Source organism: Alosa alosa, chromosome 15 (assembly GCF_017589495.1).
Source record: "Alosa alosa isolate M-15738 ecotype Scorff River chromosome 15, AALO_Geno_1.1, whole genome shotgun sequence".
Taxonomy (NCBI): Eukaryota; Metazoa; Chordata; class Actinopteri; order Clupeiformes; family Clupeidae; genus Alosa; species Alosa alosa.
In genome coordinates, this window is record NC_063203.1 from 12,883,003 (window position 1) to 12,902,315 (window position 19,313).

Sequence of the window (19,313 nt, forward strand, 5' to 3'; positions counted from 1 at the left end):
AAGAGAAGGTGAGGGAAAGAGAGAGAGGGAGAAAGAACGAGACAACCAAGAGCTTGCCTAAAACAACATGGAGGCAGGCTAGGAAGAGGGGGTGGTTGTATGTGTGTGTGTGTGTGTGTGTGTGTGTGTGTGTGTGTGTGTGTGTGTGTGTGTGTGTGTGTGTGTGTGTGTGTGTGTGAGAGTGGGGTGGGTGGGTTTGCGATGTGATGTGATGTGATGGGGAAGATCTTTCAGCCGTGCCAAACCCCGGCCCTTAATTGCCTGGCAGCTCGTCAGCCTTCCCTCCCTCAGAACTGACACGGGGGATAGATGCGCTGTCCCAACTTAAAAGCCCAATCATAGCGCATTAGTCATGCAGTAAATCACTTCCCAAGCGCAGTTGTAGATATTTCTCATCTATTGACTCAACTGTTTATCATCCTCTCTTTCAAGCCGACCAGACGCCGATGAAATTAGTTGATGGACAAACCGTGACCTTTAGCATGCGAATAGCTGTAGTTGAAAAATGGCAATGTCAAACGAGAAAACTATTTTCGTGTTCCAAAAGAAAACCATGTTTTGAAGAAAACCATGTTGTACTTGGTAACCATACTTTATACTTTAAAAAGCATATAGCATATCAAAGACCTTGTCCTTGATGTTTTGTGTGTAATAAGGGAAATTAATGAGAGGGGTTATTGGCATCATGCTTCATTTGAACATGATCTCCCCCTGATCCTCAGCATGGACCTCCCTTTATTTTTGCGCTGCTGTTCTTGGACATACCCTCAGACACTTAAAAGAGACGAGATGAAGTTCTCTATTCCCAGTTATCTGTTGCCTAGTTTCCCCAAGAAAGGGAGCCGCAATCTGTAATCTGCAGACTTGTTTTACGAGGCTCAAGAAAAACTTGGGCGAGGCGAAACATTGTTACGACAACGTCTGGGGCCTGCCGAGCGATTGGAGAATAAATCTTGATATAAAGTCAATGGTAAATATCAGGCAGAGCATCCCATGTGCGGCCTTTCAGCCTTAATGCCTTATTGATGTCCGGGGCAGGAGAATAGTTCTCACACAACTGTTTCACCACCATCAATAAGTGAGCTGTTATCTGAAGCAGTTCAGCACCAATGAGCACCTCTCTGACTCTCTCTATCTCTCCTTCTCTCTAAATCACAGTCAATTTTCAATTTGCATGAAAAGGCATTTTTCTATGTTTCTTTCATTCTTTCCAATCCTTGTCTGATTACTGAGAAGATTAGTAGTACTATTCTGATCTCAATTTTTTTTTTCCTGGTACGTTTTCATTTTCTCTGTCAGTCTGTCTCTCTGTCTTTCTTCCTCCCACTCCATTCCCCTTGGGAGTGTGTGCCGTAGACTTTTTGCCTCTCCCTCACCCCGTGCTGTGCCGCAGCCGCAAAAAAAAAAGGACTACGAGATGTTTGAGATAGAGAGGCCTCCTCTTCGATTTCTGTCACTGAGGAGGTTCAAACTTGGCACTGCGTGTTCTCAGGCAGACCCAGAGGTGGGCGGTTCTGGGTGGGCACAGATGGAGCCGCACTCTGGGCCTCGGAGGCTGAGGGAGAAGCGCAGCAGCCATTCATTAACAGTCCCATACAGTGGAAACTTAACCTATTGCACTGCTATCATTCCTAGCCAGAGCGATGAAGGATGAAGGAGAAGAGACAGAGAGAAGAGAGAGAGAGGGAGAGAGGGATATGGAGGGGGAAGGGAGCAGAAGTAAGGGATGACTACACACGTCTACGGTTGCCATGTGGCCCCTGCTGTCTCAGTGTGTGGTGATGTGGCTGAGATAACAGCACCTACACAGGCAGCGTCTCCTCGCGACAGCCCGCACCACGCAACATCTCACTTGTGACATCCGTTGCAGAATCGGGGGGAAGAAGACAAGAAAAAAATAAGAAGCCGAGAGAAAAACAAGCAAGAGAAAGAAAGTTCCGGAATGTTGTTGCAGAAGTCTGCTAGTGCTAAGAGGGCTGAGGCGGCCACTCCTGGGGAGAGTGTGTGCGACCGTGTTGTCACGCTTCCTCCTAAATCTACAACCCCACCGTCCTTGCCCCACCACCTCGTCCTCCTCCTCCTCCTTGTCCTCTCATCCTCCTCCACCCTCACCAGTTCTTATCCATATGGATGGAGGCATCTCTCCGCAGGCATGCACCAGAGCCTGAACAGCGACCCGCGCGCGTCTGTCTGAGTCTGGGCCGCTCCACTGGATCCACCATCCCCCACCACCGCCGCCTACCGCCAAGCCATGCATTATGCATTAGCTGGTCGGCCATGATGAGGGCCACCTCGATGCCCGGCGTTGGCTGTCTCGCTTGCTCCCCGCGTCCGCCACCGCCACCTCTTCCCTGGCATGCAGATATCCCCCGGGGGGGATGCAGAGCAACACATCAATCATGCATTAGATCAATTAAGGAGGGGAACGCTTGAAAGTTGGGGCCGCCGTGATGAGTTACTACCATGGAGAAATCGATACAGACCATACGTCTTCTTTAGTTTTCTCCGTTTTAGCATTCTTTAAGAAAAAAAGAGAGAAAACGGAGCAATGATTTATCACAGAGGGCAAGGGACAAATTAGACTTCCTGGCTCAATGATTTACCACTGTTTGGGAAGCTATGAGAAAGAAACATGTTTGTTTGAACTGATTTTATGTATGGCAGTTACGGAAAAAATGAGGGGTTGAAATGTGAAGTGCAAGTAATAGTGTCATTGTTTTCGAGTACATTTAATGGACAATGGATGTATGCAGGCAGAATGAGCTGCAAACTGCCCTATTCTGCCTACTCTGCTACTGTTGCTATGTGGGAGTATAAAATTGATTTCAAAAGCAGGCATGTGTTTCCGTGTGTGTGTGTGTGTGTGTGTGTGTGTGCCTTTGTAGCTCATTGTGGGGTCTTGGCATGGTGAGTGTTAAATTCTCAACCACTCTTTTTTTTAATCAGAAAATGTTTCATAATGGTCCATAAATTGTGATTTTTATTGGGGGCACTGAGCTAAAATTGCAAAGGTCATGATACAATCGAATGGAGTGAAATGGCTTGTAGCAAACAAAAAGATGTTATGCGCTTAATGACCGTTTAAATGTGTTCATTAAAACGATCATTAGGCCAAGAGATTGCAAGATAATCATGAAGGAGGCATTTATTTTTGAAGAGCACAGATGCAATGGCAATTACACCACCATTACAACACAAAACGTTCTAGTGGTTTGAACCTACCCCAGGCCTTGGTTGAAAAAATATTTTCTATAGCTTGAATAATGACGCCCAGCAGATGGGTGGTTTATTGATACAGACTCTTTGTTTGCACTCCTGCTTATCTTAACATTTCCCGACCGATAAACAAAGTCATGTTTTCCAGGGCCTTGAAAGTAATGGGTACCTAATGGTTTACCTGCTCTGTCCCGGCATCAATTGTATTGAGCAGCTGAGCCGGTAGACAGTGCCTTGAAAAGAAAATTGATCAGTGTGATAGCAAGTGGATGGAGTAGTGATATAGAACTGGATATCACTTCGTGTGGATGAGCAAGCCCATGTTTAAGAGAACTCTGGTGTGTAACACATGTGATGAAAGGGGATTTGTGATATTGGTTATGCTGGATGAAGGACATCTTTGTCCGAACCATGTCACATTGATCTGGACGACTAAATGAGGACGTCTGTTTAAATCGATGTCTTCATGGAGACAGCCATTGCCTGGACATGGTTATTCGAGGCTGTGGACGCATTTAAGTCAGTGGCGAGGCAGAGCGCTGCACACAACCACAAGATTTATTTTTGAAATGGAGTGCTCCATCCGTCTAGCTGTTGGGAGTGGTGAAGGCTGAAGTTTTTCAAGTGCTTTGTTTACTCGACGAAAAGCACACAGACCCCCTATCCGCTATCAGATGGTAGGAGACTAAAATGGGGCCTTGCACATTTCTCCAGCCATCTCAATTTAATAGGATTCTTAGGCCACCGCCTCTCTTGAGTCTAATGGATTCTTAATGGAGGTTCACCATTATTACAAAGCCAGACAAATAAAATGCTGTCGACGGAAAAAATGGCATGCCTTAATTGAATTTATAAGCGCTGTGTTTGTGGTACCAATAAATCCTCTGGGGAGGTCTGTTGGGTTAATCTGCAGCATACTGTATTACACCCAAACATGGTCTAAACATCTACACATATGTTTTGATTACGGAATCGTATCATACAGTACAACATACACAAGTCTCTCTCTCTCTCTCTCTCTCTCTCTCTCTCTCTCTCTCTCGACTTATAATGCAGGTGGAGAAACGGTGTTGTTGAAGTTGCAGTGCCATATTTTAGCGTGTTTTTCACTCTCATCTATTTAAGATGTTCAAAGCTTTTCTGGGAAACATTTTATGCAACAGATTGCAAACAAAGCCTGCAGTGCACGAACGTATTTAGCATGTTGCTGCCGCTTAAAGACTGCCCCAGATACGTCTGCCGTGGTGCCGGTGTTAAAACAAGCAAGTTTCAAACCGAAATGTTTGATATTCAGAAAGTTACATGGAGCGCTGCCTTGTGATAAAAGCTCTGATAAAAAACCTCCGGAAGCACAAGCTGCTGCGGCAGACTTTGGCCCGAATCTCTCCCGTAAAACAAACGTCTTGTTCTGCTACCGCACTCAGGGGTTCCATTCTGTGGACCCTTAATTATTGTCATCGCTGTGATGGAAAAATGGGGTCTGCAGAGGTGTGTGTGTGTGTGAGTTGGGGTTATGGGATGCTTTCCTCGGCTGCACCAGCAGTTTGGGCCCCTTCCACAATCACCCACACAGGCCCCCGCGCGCAGCCTCAGTGTAGCCAGCAGCGTAACACACTGTAATTGCTGGGAGCACAGCCCTTTTGGATAGGTTGCTCGTGTTGGCGCCAAGACCCCTGTTCCAGCTGAGGGGTGGCCTCAAGAGAGAGGGGAGCGGGCGGGCGAGCAAGCGGGCGAGAGAGCCTCTGCCATCATCCTCTCTGCCACTCGACTGGACAGCGTTGGCTCGGGCGCCTGCTAGCCCCCCTTTGCGCGCTGGCGCAGAAAAGAGAGGCACTCTGTCAGCCGTTCAAATGACACATCCACACCAACACCTGCCACCACTACGTGTTCCTATTTTTATCCCCCCCCCCACCCACCCACCACTCTGCCATGAATTAAAGTGGATGTCTGGCTTGTTCTGGCAAAATATGCCCTTCGCCATCGTTTCCAATCCAATCTGCTTGACTCGGGCACTCATGCACACATTTACCTTCGTCACACAGACAGATGCTACTCGCGCTTACCCAGAGGCTAACGAGCAAATGTCTCTGGCCTGCGATCACACTTTTGAGCTTATTTACATTTATTTATTTCCACACAAACCTCTTTAGGAGGAGATATTGCGTGCTTCGACACTTCAGGTCAGAGGCAGGCAAATCAACAAGGCACTTTGCACCACAAGGGCTCTTCACAGATGGCATCGAGTAGTCACAAGGAAAGGTCAGAAAGATGAGGAAAAAACAGCATTCAGCGTTCGACGACTAGTGCTACGGCCCCCAGGAGGGTGCTGAAGTATTGAAAGGCGGCTGATTTGAGGAGGCCTTGGCCAGGGCCTCGATAACACAGGATGTGGCACATATTCTGAAAGCTCCGCCACAACCCCCCGGACCGCAAGGTCAGACCGTGAATTTATCCTCGCTTCCGTGGAGCCAAGCATCTGGCCGGCCGTCTTGAGGGAGAGAGAGAGGGAAATGAGGCCTTTCATCAAGTTGATTTCCTAAAGCACCCGGAAAAAGAGCTTTGTCAGCCGCTGGCGTTTCGGAAGGGGTTTCGGATTGTGACGGATCTGGCGTGGCTCCGGGCATCTGCGGCCCCTGCGGTCGATCCGAAAAGGGATCAGGTGCCTCATCGAGCCGAGCTACTCCCAATTAAATGGTTGAACACCGTCTCAAGGTTGTTCAAATCTTTTGGCGCGTCCGCCAATCAGTTTGTTTTATGCCAGGCGACGACAATGGCACAGCAGCGTTCCTGATACCTCGGTGAACAGTGCAGGGGGAAAAAATCAAATGGGTGAAAGGAAATGTGTGGCAGAGAAGGCGGTGAAGCATATTATATGGTATGGGAGGATGATGCTTTTTTACCCAGCACATCTTCCCACGCTCACACGCTCCTTAACAAAATATCTTGTGAAGGAGCCAAGCGCTCTGCAATCTCCTAAATTCCACGCTTTGCCACCAGAACTGGTCAGTCACAACACAGACAGAAAAGCCCACCCTCTACCCAAGATCCTTAGAGGCTTATCAGGAACTTAGTGATGTTCAATCCTCGTCTCTTCTTTTCTCCCCTTCCTTGTTCTCATTTTAGACAGAAAGACGGAGAGAGAGAGAGAGAGAGAGAGAGAGAGTGAGGAAGAGAAAGAGAGTGTGAGCAAAAAAAAAAAAAACACGTAGGAGAAAAAGAGAAAAGAAAACACAAAGGCTTTGCTGCCATCTTTCTCCACCTCCTCCTCCTCTTCCCCTCTGTGTCTCTGTGAGATACAGGGATGTAGGCCAGTGGAAGTGGAAGTGTGTCATCTCATCCAGGGCTTTGATCCCCCCTCCCTCCCTCCCTCCCTCCTCCCCCGTCTCTGTGGGATTCGCCGCTACACTATCTCAGGGCCCCGCTTGCAGTGTTGCCTCAGACCTGATCACCTTACCGCCGCCTTTATTCAGCCTGTGCCGGGGATCCGCTGCCAAAGCCCCCCCAGGCATCTAGTGCTGCAGCAGCAACAGCAACAGTGGCAGCAGCACACAAGGCTTGGCTCACATCCTTTTAGTGCTCCAGAGAAACTCAATGTGTCTTCCTTTTTTCTCTCTTTGCATGTGTGTGTGTGTGTGTCTGTCTGTGTGTGTGTGTGTGTGTGTGTGTGTGTGTGTGTGTGTGTGTGTGTGTGTGTGTGTGTGTGTGTGTGTGTGGAGGGGTGGTAAAGTAGGTATGTCCAGTGTTGATCATCTCATGGGGGAGGCAGTATTTCCTTTTATGATAGGTGGTTTCAGTGTTGTGAAAATTCTGTGCAGATACAGTGTTCCAATAACTGGGCCTCCATCCCTACAAAAGGCTGAGGCTTGTAAACACAGCCACACCAAGGGAAATCACAGCTATTTTAGAGTATATGAAATACTCAAAGAAAACATAAAGAACAAAATCATCACTATATCTGAGAGACCTTGATCAATAACTAGGTGCTGCTGAACAGCAGGCCAAAGGTGCGGTTTCTCACACTGTACTACCCAGTCATGCAGCGCTGATAGAGTCAAATACAGTGCACCAACTAGGAGGAAAGACCAGATGCCAGAACTCAGCCCCCCTCCCCTCAGCCCTGACTTTACAGTTCAATTTCCAAGAATGATGTCCTGGAGGAGCAAATCCCCAACCCATGGGCGAGAGAGATTAAGCTTTTAAGGAGGTGTAATTTATTAAATGAAGACCACCGTATCCTTGTCTGTGTGTCGGCAGTAGCAGTGGTGGGAGCAGCAGTGGCGGCGGTAGTGTGGCAGCATTATTAGTTTGTGGGCCATGGTGGCCCGGGCACTAATGCATTTGGAAAGCCGCGTGCGCAAGAGAGACTCCAAATGACCCGTGGTCTCATCAACCTGAGCCTCCGCTCGCCGCCAGGAGAAAGGGGTCAGGCACTAATGATCAACGCAAGACGGCACACGCATCTCGTCCAACAGACTTACGCCTACTGGGACCGTCTTGGTCCAAGACTCAAATTTTTAGTTTATTTTGTTTTGTTTTGAGAGAGATTGGCTGAGATTTGAAAGAGTTGTTTTGTGCCTCTGTTGTACAACCATGCTCTTGTTAGTTTCAGTCTAGCGCAGAGAAAAATAAAGGTGTTTTTGTCTCAGAAAGAGGATCTTTAAAGACTTTTGTCTCAACATTGTATAACTGCATTCATAATAATAACAAAAGTCACTTGGAAAATACAAAACTACAACTGAGAAGACAAGAGAGGCTTGTCATCTTAGCATGATAAACCACTGTAGCCTATGGCTATTTTATGAATATAGGACTTTTTGTGAACTAACTGTGACTTTGACTACAGACTTTGTTGACTTTGATGAACATAGGACATAGGACATAAGAATAACTGAACAGTGAGTGACGAACATGATGGTGATACATTATATGTGAAACTCCACTTGTGTTGTAGTACTTATGGTGTTTATGTTGTTCTATTGCCCACAGCCTTGAGGGACAACCGGATTGAGTTGGTGCACGCATCCTGGAAGGAGCTTACCATCAGTATCCATGAGGTGACCTTGTCTGACGAGGGCCAATACACCTGTTCCCTCTTCACCATGCCCGTCAAGACCTCCAAGGCGTACCTCACCGTGCTGGGTAAGCCTCCCATATACACCAAACTACCAACTCATCCATCACTACTGTTTTTGTCTTCTGTTTTACTAAACACAACGCTCTATGCAGTACACCCCCCTCTATTGACATCCCAACAACATTCTCTCTCATTCTCCCTTTCTGTCTCTTACATACACACTCCAACTATCAACAACAACTCTCTTTTGTTCACTACATGGCATCAGCTGCACTCCTCTATTTACACCCTAACAATGCTCTTTCTCTTTCTCTCTGTCTTTCAATCTCTTACACACACACACACACACACACACACACACACACACACACACACACACACACACACACACACACCATACAACTCCTATACCCACCCTACTACACAACAATTCTCTCGCTCTGTCTCTCGCTCACAAGACTCTCTCACATACATACTTAACTGACAAGTACAGACTACCAACAACAACTCTCTCTTGCTCGCTACATGGGGTCAGCTGCACTGGCTCATCTTCTCCCTCCCTTCCAATTGTTTGGCTTGGTTGCTAATGTGTCATATTTCCCCGACCTCACGCAGGCGTGCCGGAGAAACCTGAGATCACAGGATTCACAAAGCCAGCCCTGGAGGGCGACCACGTCACCCTGACATGCACGACGTCTGGGAGCAAGCCCGCTGCCGACATCCGATGGTTCAGAAACGACAAGGAGATCCCAGGTACTTGTCACTATTTTTTTTTCCCCTGACGGCCTCATCGACTCATCAGTGGCAGTTGCGAGGAGCTGACCCAGCTGTGTGTACGCGCATGTAATATGTTGTAAGACATATTTGCATGTGCTGTGCCGCTGCCGAGGCATTGATGTATTGTTGTGGCGCGTGTTGTGAGGTTGGGTGTGAAATGGAGGCGGCTAGCTCTGTCCTGACAGTTGGCAGCAGAGAGCTAGCGGCGCGGAACGGTGGTCAAGAGGCTTCACCTAAGCGCAGAGCTGTCAGCGAAGTCGTCTTGATCATTTTGATCAGCGGCCGGGGAGAGCCATCTTGGTGAAGGAATGTTAAATGTATGCGAGTGAATGTGTGTCTGTGTCTGTGTCTGTGTCTGTGTCTGTGTGTGTCTGTGTGTGTCTGTGTGTGTGTGTGTGTGTGTGTGTGTGTGTGTGTGTGTCAGTGAGAGTAGGAAGGGCAACCAAAAAAACAACAAAGGCAGTTTATGTTTGTGAAGAGAGAAAAAAAATCCATGAAACAAAAAAGAAGACAAAAAAAAGCTGCGTGTGTGTATAAGATAGGGGAGAGAGCAAAAGAAGAAAGGATGAAAGAAATCAAAGAAATCAAGAGCGAACACAAAAGAAAGAAGGGCACAGACTCCCGCTTCTTCAGAGCCTCCCTCGGTAGCTCCGTTCACCCCGGCGTGACGGCGTGACACGACTGTGACATGACTGACAGGGGTTGCACTGTGAGGCGAGCTGGGGCCGCCTTGTTAGTATGGCGTTCTCGTCGCACGCACGCCGAAAGAGCGGCAGTGTGAGCACGCACACGGCATCTGAGGCCGTCTCTCTGACAGCCGCAAAAAGGCGTGTGTGTGTGTGTGTGTGTGTGTGTGTGTGTGTGTGTGTGTGTGTGTGTGGAGGGAGGGAGGGTGTTGGAAGGGTTGGTTGGGAATAATCTCTGCCTGTGATCGAGCTTTGTGTGAGAGGATAAACCCTCAGTCAGGGCCTTTCTCAGATAGTGAAAGACATACGTCATGCCAACGTACAAACATAGCCAAAGGGTCTGTATGTGTAGTCATTATGTATTAAGGGAGAAAGGACAGGGAGAGAGGGAAAGGTTGTGTGTGAGAGAGAGGGAGAGAGAGAGTGTGTGTAAATATTTAGAGAGTGATAGTTGTCATCACATCAATCCCTTACCTAATCTGAAAATTTAAATGTGGTGCTGCATTTGTCATTGACAAACAGCCTAGTGACTGCCATCTACCAAACCTGTACATCAAAAGAACCCATCGCTTGCTTCCTGACATGAATGTAAATCTTAAATCTAGGGGGAATGGGGTGGTGGTGTGTGTCTGTGTCTGTGTCTGTGTGTGTGTGTGTGTGTGTGTGTGTGTGTGTGTGTGTGTGTGTGTGTGTGTGTGTGTTTGGGGTGTTAGTAAGACTGAACAAAATCAGGTGCTAATCACTATTCGGCATGCCGCGTGCGCTAGGCATGAGCTAACGTCCGGGATGAAAAGCAATTTCCCGACCTGCTGTAAAACAATCAGAGCCTAAACATGAAATAAGATGTGCGACAGAGGATCGCTGTTTGCACCCAATCACGCAGGACTCGCGCTGATAATTAGGAGAAGTGGCGGATGAAATGAGAGAAGTCACTCCTGTTTGTGCCCCCACCACCCCCTCCAAGACATACACACACACACACACACACACACACACACACACACACACACACACACACACACACACACACACACACATCCTGTTCTCATTGGTGTTATAAGGTCCTCATCGAGGGTCATGCCTCACAAGATTTATTAAGGGTTTTTTTTCTTGTTATTATATCAGGCTGGAGAGTGTTTATTGAACTTCGCAGCAATCCAGCTGGTGTGATGGGATGTGACATGTGGCCTTGTGTGGCTTATCCATTGCCGGGCACATAATGAAGCACTACTGCAGGACTAGTTATACATGGACACACACACACATGCAGACACACACACACACACACTCATGCCTGATCAAAACGTTCTGCATCCCCACGCAGTCCCTGATAATGTGTCAGAAAAGAAGCATACTGTAAATTTTGACGAGTCGTACATCTTTTTGAAGATGAAAGTTCTCCAATTGGTAGGACATCAGACGTCGTTGTAGGTGTGCGTATGAGTGTGTGTGGGAGGGGTTAAACAGTTCCACCGTGTGCCTTAAAACAGATGAGAATGAGGACAGCATGTCTTTATATAGACTGTCCAAGCTCTAGATTCTGCGCTGTTCATCACAACATGCTCAGCCCTTAGGAATATTGTATATAATCATAGTATAATGTATAGGGAACAAGCATGGTCGGGGGAAGGTAAATATTTGTAGTGGTAGTGTTAATGTGACAGGTTCTAGAGGAATGGCTGTTATAAAACCAGACAACAAACCAATCGTGAATTTCATGTAGTCACTATCATGAATGAGATTATAGACATGGGAGGAGGGGTCAATGTGTTACAATAAAGGACTGACGTCTGCATGTTTGTGGCAGGCAGCGTTGGGCACATCATTGCATAAACATGGAGAGTGCAAGGGATGTGCACTGCAGAACCTGTCACTTCACTTCACTGACACACTTACAAATCCGCATCAAGTCCAAAAAAATAAATATGTATTCATGATTTATTTATTTAAACTAAAACATGAATTGTGCAGAGATTTCAACGAGAAACTCAGTATACTGTATGTATGGGTGGGTTATAGAGACCAATGAGACCCTTTCGGTGGTAGGCACTTAGCATTAGCCTACTTTCCATCAGATGTACATTTGGTAGTCCTCAAATGCCTTTCATTCAAATTCATGGAATAGCCTTTGTTACTCTGATAAATGTGTTTGCTTTGCCCCTGAATGCATTACGAATGCGTCAACGCCTGTTTGGAGCCTCTTGAAAAAAAAAAATGAACTGGGGAAAAAATAAATAAATAAATCGCAAAACATCCTCCCAGTTACCCTGCGAGAATGTTTGATTGACAGCTCCTCGGCTGCAGTATTGATGCAGCGAGTGGGGATCAGAATTAAGGCGGAATCTGGCTTTGAGCAAGGGAGATGGGAGTCACAGGCCCACTGTCACTCGTGGCAGCGTGCGTGTGTCATGATTACACACTGGGAGCCGTCTTCATGCCACCCAGTCAGTTACTGGAAGATTAGCGCAGCCATGTTTTCTGAATATACTCAGTGCTGGAAGCAATGACAGTATAGCACTTGTAAATGCATTTGTGCTATTACAACAAATCTGTGTGTGTGTGTGTCTGTGTGTGTCTGTGTGTGTCTGTGTGTGTGAGCATTGTCTTTATTTTGGTGATTACAAGGGTGATTACATTCAATTTACCCTCCCTACTTACCAACGCAAACATTTCATCAAAGCTCTTGTGTTATTATGTTACTGTACATGCTTTGTTGCTAGCTAATATCTGTCATCCCTCAAGAACTTACCACCACAATATGTGGCAAGCATCTTGTTAAGACTAGTGTCCTAGCAGCCCATTTGCAAAGAAAAGCCATTTTGATTTTCCCATTTTGAATTAGACATAATACAGTAATTGGTATCTCCATCCCACTTAATAATTTCTGTCATTATACAAATGTTTGGTTTTCAGTCCTTCCAGTATGCACAGATCTGCCACAGTGCAGGAGATTAAGGACTAGTGGCCTACATCCTAGTATTGTCAGCACTGCTACATACATTAAGTGAATCTTCTAGAGTCTTCAAGTGAATTACTGTGAATATCAAGGTCAGCGGGAGAGTGTTATTTCCATAGATTTATATCACAGTATCGCACAATCGACACACCAGGCTGAGGTTAAGAAGGAGCTTATTCAAGAGGTGCCGCTGTGCACTACTCCAGTGATTCGATAAAAAGCCTGAAAACCTTGAATATATGCCTTTTGGTCGTAGAGACAGTTGAGATGTGTACACATGTGTGTAGGCCTACTCTTCTTGTTTTGAAGTGTGTTGGCGTTAACAGGGAGAGGGAAAATGGCAGGCATTTTAACATTTAATTCCCTTTCAGACGCTACAATGCTACTTTAATCATAGTAAACAGCCAAGAAAATCTGTAGAGATGAAACAAGGCTTTGTCGGGGATCAATAGCGAGCCCAGGCTGCAAAACTACCTACACACTCAAGTAAATTCAGCCCCTTCATGTAGAATTCAAGTGAAAAAGTTTGCATGTCCTCGGAGAAGACCCTCTATCTCAGTTATGGCGAGAAAAAACATACACACATACACATACAAATAAAATCAATATTTGGGGCTGAGGGTGGAAAAAAAGAGAACATTTGTTTCTCTTTTTTTAATCGAGAATGGAATGACTCAGAGGAGGCAAGAGGAGCAGGGCAGAAAAAAAAAGTTTCGGCGAGGCACAACGGGAGCGTTGAGGGGTTTGTCTGTGAGACGGAGACTCGATCGTGCCGACATTAGCCAGGGGAGCCCAGTGCACGCTCAGGATTGGCGCCACCGCGTGAGCCTCGTGCTCCACACTCCGTCTCCGCCTGTGGCCAGGGAGGGGTCTCACGGGGGGCATATTTACTCAGCCATTCATGATGCTGTTGAGCCCGGGCTTTCACAGTCCATGGGCCCAGCTATTCCCCCGTGAAATCCACACATACTGTTTGCAATATCTCCTCGCCTGGACCTCCGCCGTCCTCCCTCGACAGAAAGGGATGCCGGTGACCCCTTTACTGCGCTCAAAGTTTTTCAAATCCCTGCCTTCAGAATACATCCCCAAGCAGGGAGAAAATATTGAAATGTACTCCCGGCATGCCATGAGAGTAGTCACTTTGCTCATGGATGTCGACCTCTCTGTCATTTTTTTTCAGCTGGGTTGAAAGCAAGCTAAACAGATAAATAAACAATAACTAGATAAATAAATAAATATTAACCCTGACAAACAAATCGCTCAAACAGCAAAATATCACTCCATCAAAAATTCATTCATTTTCCAGTCCATTACTTTCGGCTTGTGTCGACGCAGACGGAACGTCAGATAACTCTTCATTGTTTTGTCTCTCTTTCCCTCCCCACCATTCCTCCTTTTCACTTCGCAAGGCGCCACGGAGGTGAATGCCACGGGCAGGTCATTCACTGTCAGGAGCACGCTGGAGTTCCAGGTGGACCGGAGCGAGGATGGCGTGGCCTACACCTGTAGCGTTGACCACGTGGCGTTGCTCGCCGCCCCCCAACAAGTCACGGAGGTCCTGGAGGTTCACTGTAAGTACACACCTGCCTTGGCCAGACAAGACCAACCACAACCACAACACAAATGAATTATTCAACAAAGAGTGTTCTCCTGCAGCAAGCACACTGAGGGTTGACTGATGGCATATGGTTTGGGTCAGTCTCTTCCTTAGGAATGGCACCAAAGGACGGGCTGAGTTGCCGAAGGTCGAAAAGTAGGCAAACGGCTAGGGACTCCAACAGGATAGGGCTTTGGACTTTGGTCTATTGAAGTGTTGAAGCTTATCATCTGAACAGAGTGACCCACTACACACACACACACAAACACACACACACACACACACACACACACACACACACACACACACACACACACACACACACACACACACACACACACACACACACACACAGAGGCGCTTCTCTGCTTGGGAATGATGAAACATTTATACACAGGATATATGACTCCAAGAGTCCATTTTTCCCTTCTTCTACCAGTCAAGGTTAAACCCCAAGCTCTCAAGTCCATATAAAAGGATCATAGCCATAAAACATTCATGTAATATGCTTGACAGTGAAAGAAATATAGATTTTGCAATGTGTAGCTCAGCATTGCAGGAAATTTGTTCAACTTTTCCAGGGCATTTGTCTAAGTCCATGCCGACACTAGCTGTGGTGGTATGGAAGATGTTTGTCTGCTTGAGGCCTGTGTCGTTTTAATGTCACTGTGATAATGATGTGTCTGTCTGCCAAACTGCCCCCTGTGGAATTGCAATCTGTTATATGGTCCTGAGCACCTGCCATGTTGTCTCTGACCAGCCAATGGAACATACTAACCCTCTGTTTCTGTCTTTCTCTCTCTCTCTCTCTCTCTCTCTCTCTCTCTCTCTCTCTCTCTCTCTCTCTCTCTCAGATGCCCCTCGTGTGGAGATCCTTAACTCGCTCATATTCCCTCAGGAAGGACAGTACTTTAAACTGGAGTGTGACTCTATAGGCAACCCACTGTAAGTGGCATGCCTTTCTCCTACAATAAAGACACACACTTCACCATTCTCCCAGTCTCAGTGGTGGCGTTCAACAGACCTCAGAGCTGCAGCTGCTGCTATTGCAGAGTTGCTATTTCTTGTCTCACAGTCAAGTCAAATCAAGTTGATTTATATAGCGCATTTCATACACAGAGGTCATTCAATGTGCTTTACATAAACAAAACCAAACAATAACACAGCCCCAGACACTCTCAGTTGTCTCTTTCAGTTCTCAGATGAAAGATATTAATGGCAGTACATTTCCATTGTGTAATCTCCTGGAAAATAATAATGATCAATTATATCTTGATATTTGGAAGGGATTTGGTTTGCCTGTCTGTAATAAGAGAGTTCTTTATATGCCAGAACCTTCTGACCTTTCATTAAAATGCCCCCCTTTCAGATCCAATTCATTAATATGCCCCCCTTTAACATATCACAGGAATAAGAGATAAAATTACAAATGTGCTTTAAATGATATATGCAGTGAATTATGTTACCTGTTTGTCTGAGGTGACAAGGGACTATGCCATGATGGGAGCAAGCAAACTAAAATGACATTTGTGTTGGTGGTGAGTTCTTAAATGCAGTACTAGATCAAATGGGGAGAACAGAGTGTCTAGAAATGAAGCAATAGGATTATCATGCAGGAGTGGCTCTCAGTCAAAGAGTATCCTCACTGCAACCATAGCCTTTTTATCTCACACTTTATCTCTAGGGTCTTGGAGAAGAACCATTGTAACGCCATTTTTGTAATGATCTGTTAGGAACTGCATACAACTTGGAACTACTGTATAAATCAGGGCTCAAAGTGTTCAGGCACTGTGCCTGAATTCAGGCATGGGCTGGGTTGTTTTAGAATTGAAAATTGGCAATATGCCTACAGGCCTACAGTATATGACATCTTGATAACTTCAGGCACAGACATTTTCTTTGCTTTAAGCCCTGATACTGCATTTCTTTGATTTAATGTTCCAAACATTTGTATGTAACATTCATTACATTTGTCATAGGCCCCCTTTCCTGCTAGATGTTTTATTATATGCAATGTATACCATGTTCTCCCTTGTTTAGTTAAAAATGTTTCCATAATATGGACTCCATATATGTTAAGTATTTTAATGCTCTAAATTGTATCCTTACTGAGTCTTCTACCCTCTTTCAGACCAGAGCCAGTATTATGGACGAAAGATGGCGGAGAATTGCCCGACATGGAGCGCATGATTGTGGAAGGCAGAGAACTCATCATCACATCACTGAACAAAACCGACAATGGCACGTACCGATGTGAAGCCAGCAACTCCCTCGGAACAGACATCGCAGAGTATAAGCTGTTTGTGTACGGTGAGTGCCTTGACCTCTGCTGCTGGCCTTCATGAGCAGTGTGAAGAGCAAGGGCTGTGCTTTCACCTGCATCGTTCTAAATGGTCTTTGGGAGTAAAGAGGAAGGCGATTGGGGGGGGGGGGGGGGGTTGTCCTTTTTGGACAAAACATCTTTTTTGTTCCTTCTTTCTAAATCTGTTGGTGTGCAAGCGTGTAATCCAAGCCTTGGGACACGTAGCACATGAGGTCCTCTGAAGAGCAGCCGTTGCAAAACTTTCAGCTGCTCTTGGCCCAGTTTACCTTTTTTTTTATCGCGTGAGAAGATGCAGAAAAGTGCCAAGGATGCATGATTTAGCACCATGGATGAAATGGAGCCGGGGGGAAAGATAAGATGATCCCGAGACAGTGGGAAAACGAGCAGGATGGAAGGGGATGTGGGGGTGTGGGTGATCGAGGCGGAAAACCCGAGAAAAACTGATAATTAAGGCCTCAGCCAGCAAAAAAAAGCCCTGATAGCATTTGTCAAGTTAAAATTGGAAAGCCAGCGTGCTATGAGAGGGAAAATGGCGCTAGATTCATGGAGCTGGTGCTTTTCTGGCGGGTCAACTGCGCCTCAGAGGGACGAGACTAAGTTTGGAACGGGGAATTAAGTCTCCTGAGGACTGATGGTCCTGTTCATGGGCGCAGCAGGAGGGAAAGAATCGTTCACCGAGCTTCCTGTGTTTTAATCCTCTCTCTCGTAGGCTACCTACTCGAGCGTCTTAGAGTTAGGCAGAGTAGTACTTCATCATCTCGTTCAACTATATTTGGCTGCCTCTCTGTATTTAACCACAACTATCGAACTGGAGATACAGTGATGTCATGTCCTCATCAATTCTAACCAGGAAGCAGGTCAAACTGAACAATCTCCACTCCAGGAAAACAAAATTGGCAAGACAGGTGGTCATGAACCTGATATTGCTTAGCTGCAACCTCTCAAACATTAAAAGAATCTATTGAATTCTCAGAGAAGCATGATGCAACAGTGGTTTGATGTAAGGAAGAAACATTGTGGTCTGTGACTTTGAAATGAAAGAGCATGAAGTCTGTCTGTTTTGTTATATATAAGTAACAAAAAAGACAGACTTCATCACTGTATTTGGTAGGCTGGCTCTAGTTTGGCATGATACCCACACCATAAAAGTAGAAGTATAGAATCTGATGTCCACCATCAGGTTGTTGGCTCACACACACAGTCCTTGTCCAAGTTATCTAACTTTACTTGTCAAGCTGCTGTTTCATGCAGATTCAATTTTTATTATTTATTTTATTGTTTTATTATTTTTTTTATTTACTTATTTATTTTATTAATTCAAATTCTGGTAGGCATCTTAAAACACTGTCAGTCTGAATGGACCAATCAGGAGACTTCCAAACAGACCGGCAGCCCAGCCTGCCAATTACTGTCATATGTGCTCTGCATATTGAAAAGAAACAGGGTGGACTCCTGCGGTGGCAAAGTCAGCATGAGTAATATCGCTTACAGTGTCTTTAATTAGTGAAATTAAGACCACTACAAATGAACTGTAATGAAATGGCTCTCGTGATCCAGCGATTCAAATGCACTAAATGCAAATGTTCTGTAGGCTGCCCTCTGGGGTCTCGGATTTGCATGCTTTGATTGGCCCTCTGGTGTGTTGCTGACACTGATTAACATTTCATATTTCATACAAAGAATCTCCAAAAGCATCTCACCACTGGACGCTGCTTAATAAAGTCCATTATTCTGTGACATTACCCTCTTTAACATTCACAGTATTTTAATATTTCTTGGATCCATGGTTTTATCCAACCCACATTTTCTTGCCATGTAAAAACAGCTGACAGCAACTTGGAAAGTGACATGATACAGTGTATGGGACCACATAGAGAGTGTCTGCACAGGAGGTAGAGGAATATAAACAGCCGACTTAAAAAAAAAAAAAGTATGAAAAACTACCTCATTATTGGCGACAGTAATTCAGCTTGAATGTCTGACTGCGGCAAAGTGATATTTATCAGCCTTTCAAGAACTCGTGAAACTTGGCTTAGGGATGAACCTAATTTGCTAATGACACCAGTGCTAAGAAGCAATAAATGTCATTTGAAGTCATACAGTCTCAATTTATCACCATTTGCAATATTAATCCCGATTTATGAATGTACCCACGCTAAGGTGCACACTCGGAAAGAGGAGACGCTCTGTAATACACATATCTGGGACGTTTTCGAAAGATGATAAATAATGCCAGCGGGCTAAAAGCAGCCATTTCGGCTGAGAAATAGCTCATAGTAAATGGACAGTTAATGTGTGAATTTGCCACTTTGAGTCCTCGGCACCACCTGACATTCCATGAGTGTGTCGTCACGAACCTCCCATAGACAGCCAATGCATCTTAACATTAGTGGATGTCATTGCGATTACTAGGTCATCAAACCAATTTAATGTCCAATATTGCCCATGTTGGTATGATAAATTGTGACTACATCACCTCCCCTCCCTCCTGCATCTTTAGTCTGTGCCCTGTTTTGTCCGATTATAAGTGAAGTTTATTCTTGACATAGACTGAGATCTCTGTGTGTAAGCTTCCACATCGGCCATTGTGCTGTTAGTGACTCATGGTGCAGGTGAAAATCAATTGCACCATGCAGTCTCCCAATAACTGTCTTTGTTAAAGGCAAACACATCATTTCTAAAGG

General features: G+C 45.7%; 1 protein-coding gene across 5 annotated transcripts in view; it reads left to right on the forward strand.

The window, feature by feature from the left end:
* cadm2b (cell adhesion molecule 2b) overlaps positions 1-19,313 on the forward strand; it is a 140,110-nt gene that overhangs the window by 110,376 nt on the left and 10,421 nt on the right. For all 5 annotated transcript variants that reach the window (XM_048264860.1, XM_048264863.1, XM_048264861.1 and 2 more), the window contains exons 4-8: positions 8,203-8,355; positions 8,906-9,043; positions 14,119-14,280; positions 15,161-15,251; positions 16,438-16,616. In XM_048264860.1, coding sequence (XP_048120817.1) covers positions 8,203-8,355; positions 8,906-9,043; positions 14,119-14,280; positions 15,161-15,251; positions 16,438-16,616 — 723 coding nt within the window. The remainder of the gene's footprint in view (positions 1-8,202; positions 8,356-8,905; positions 9,044-14,118; positions 14,281-15,160; positions 15,252-16,437; positions 16,617-19,313) is intronic.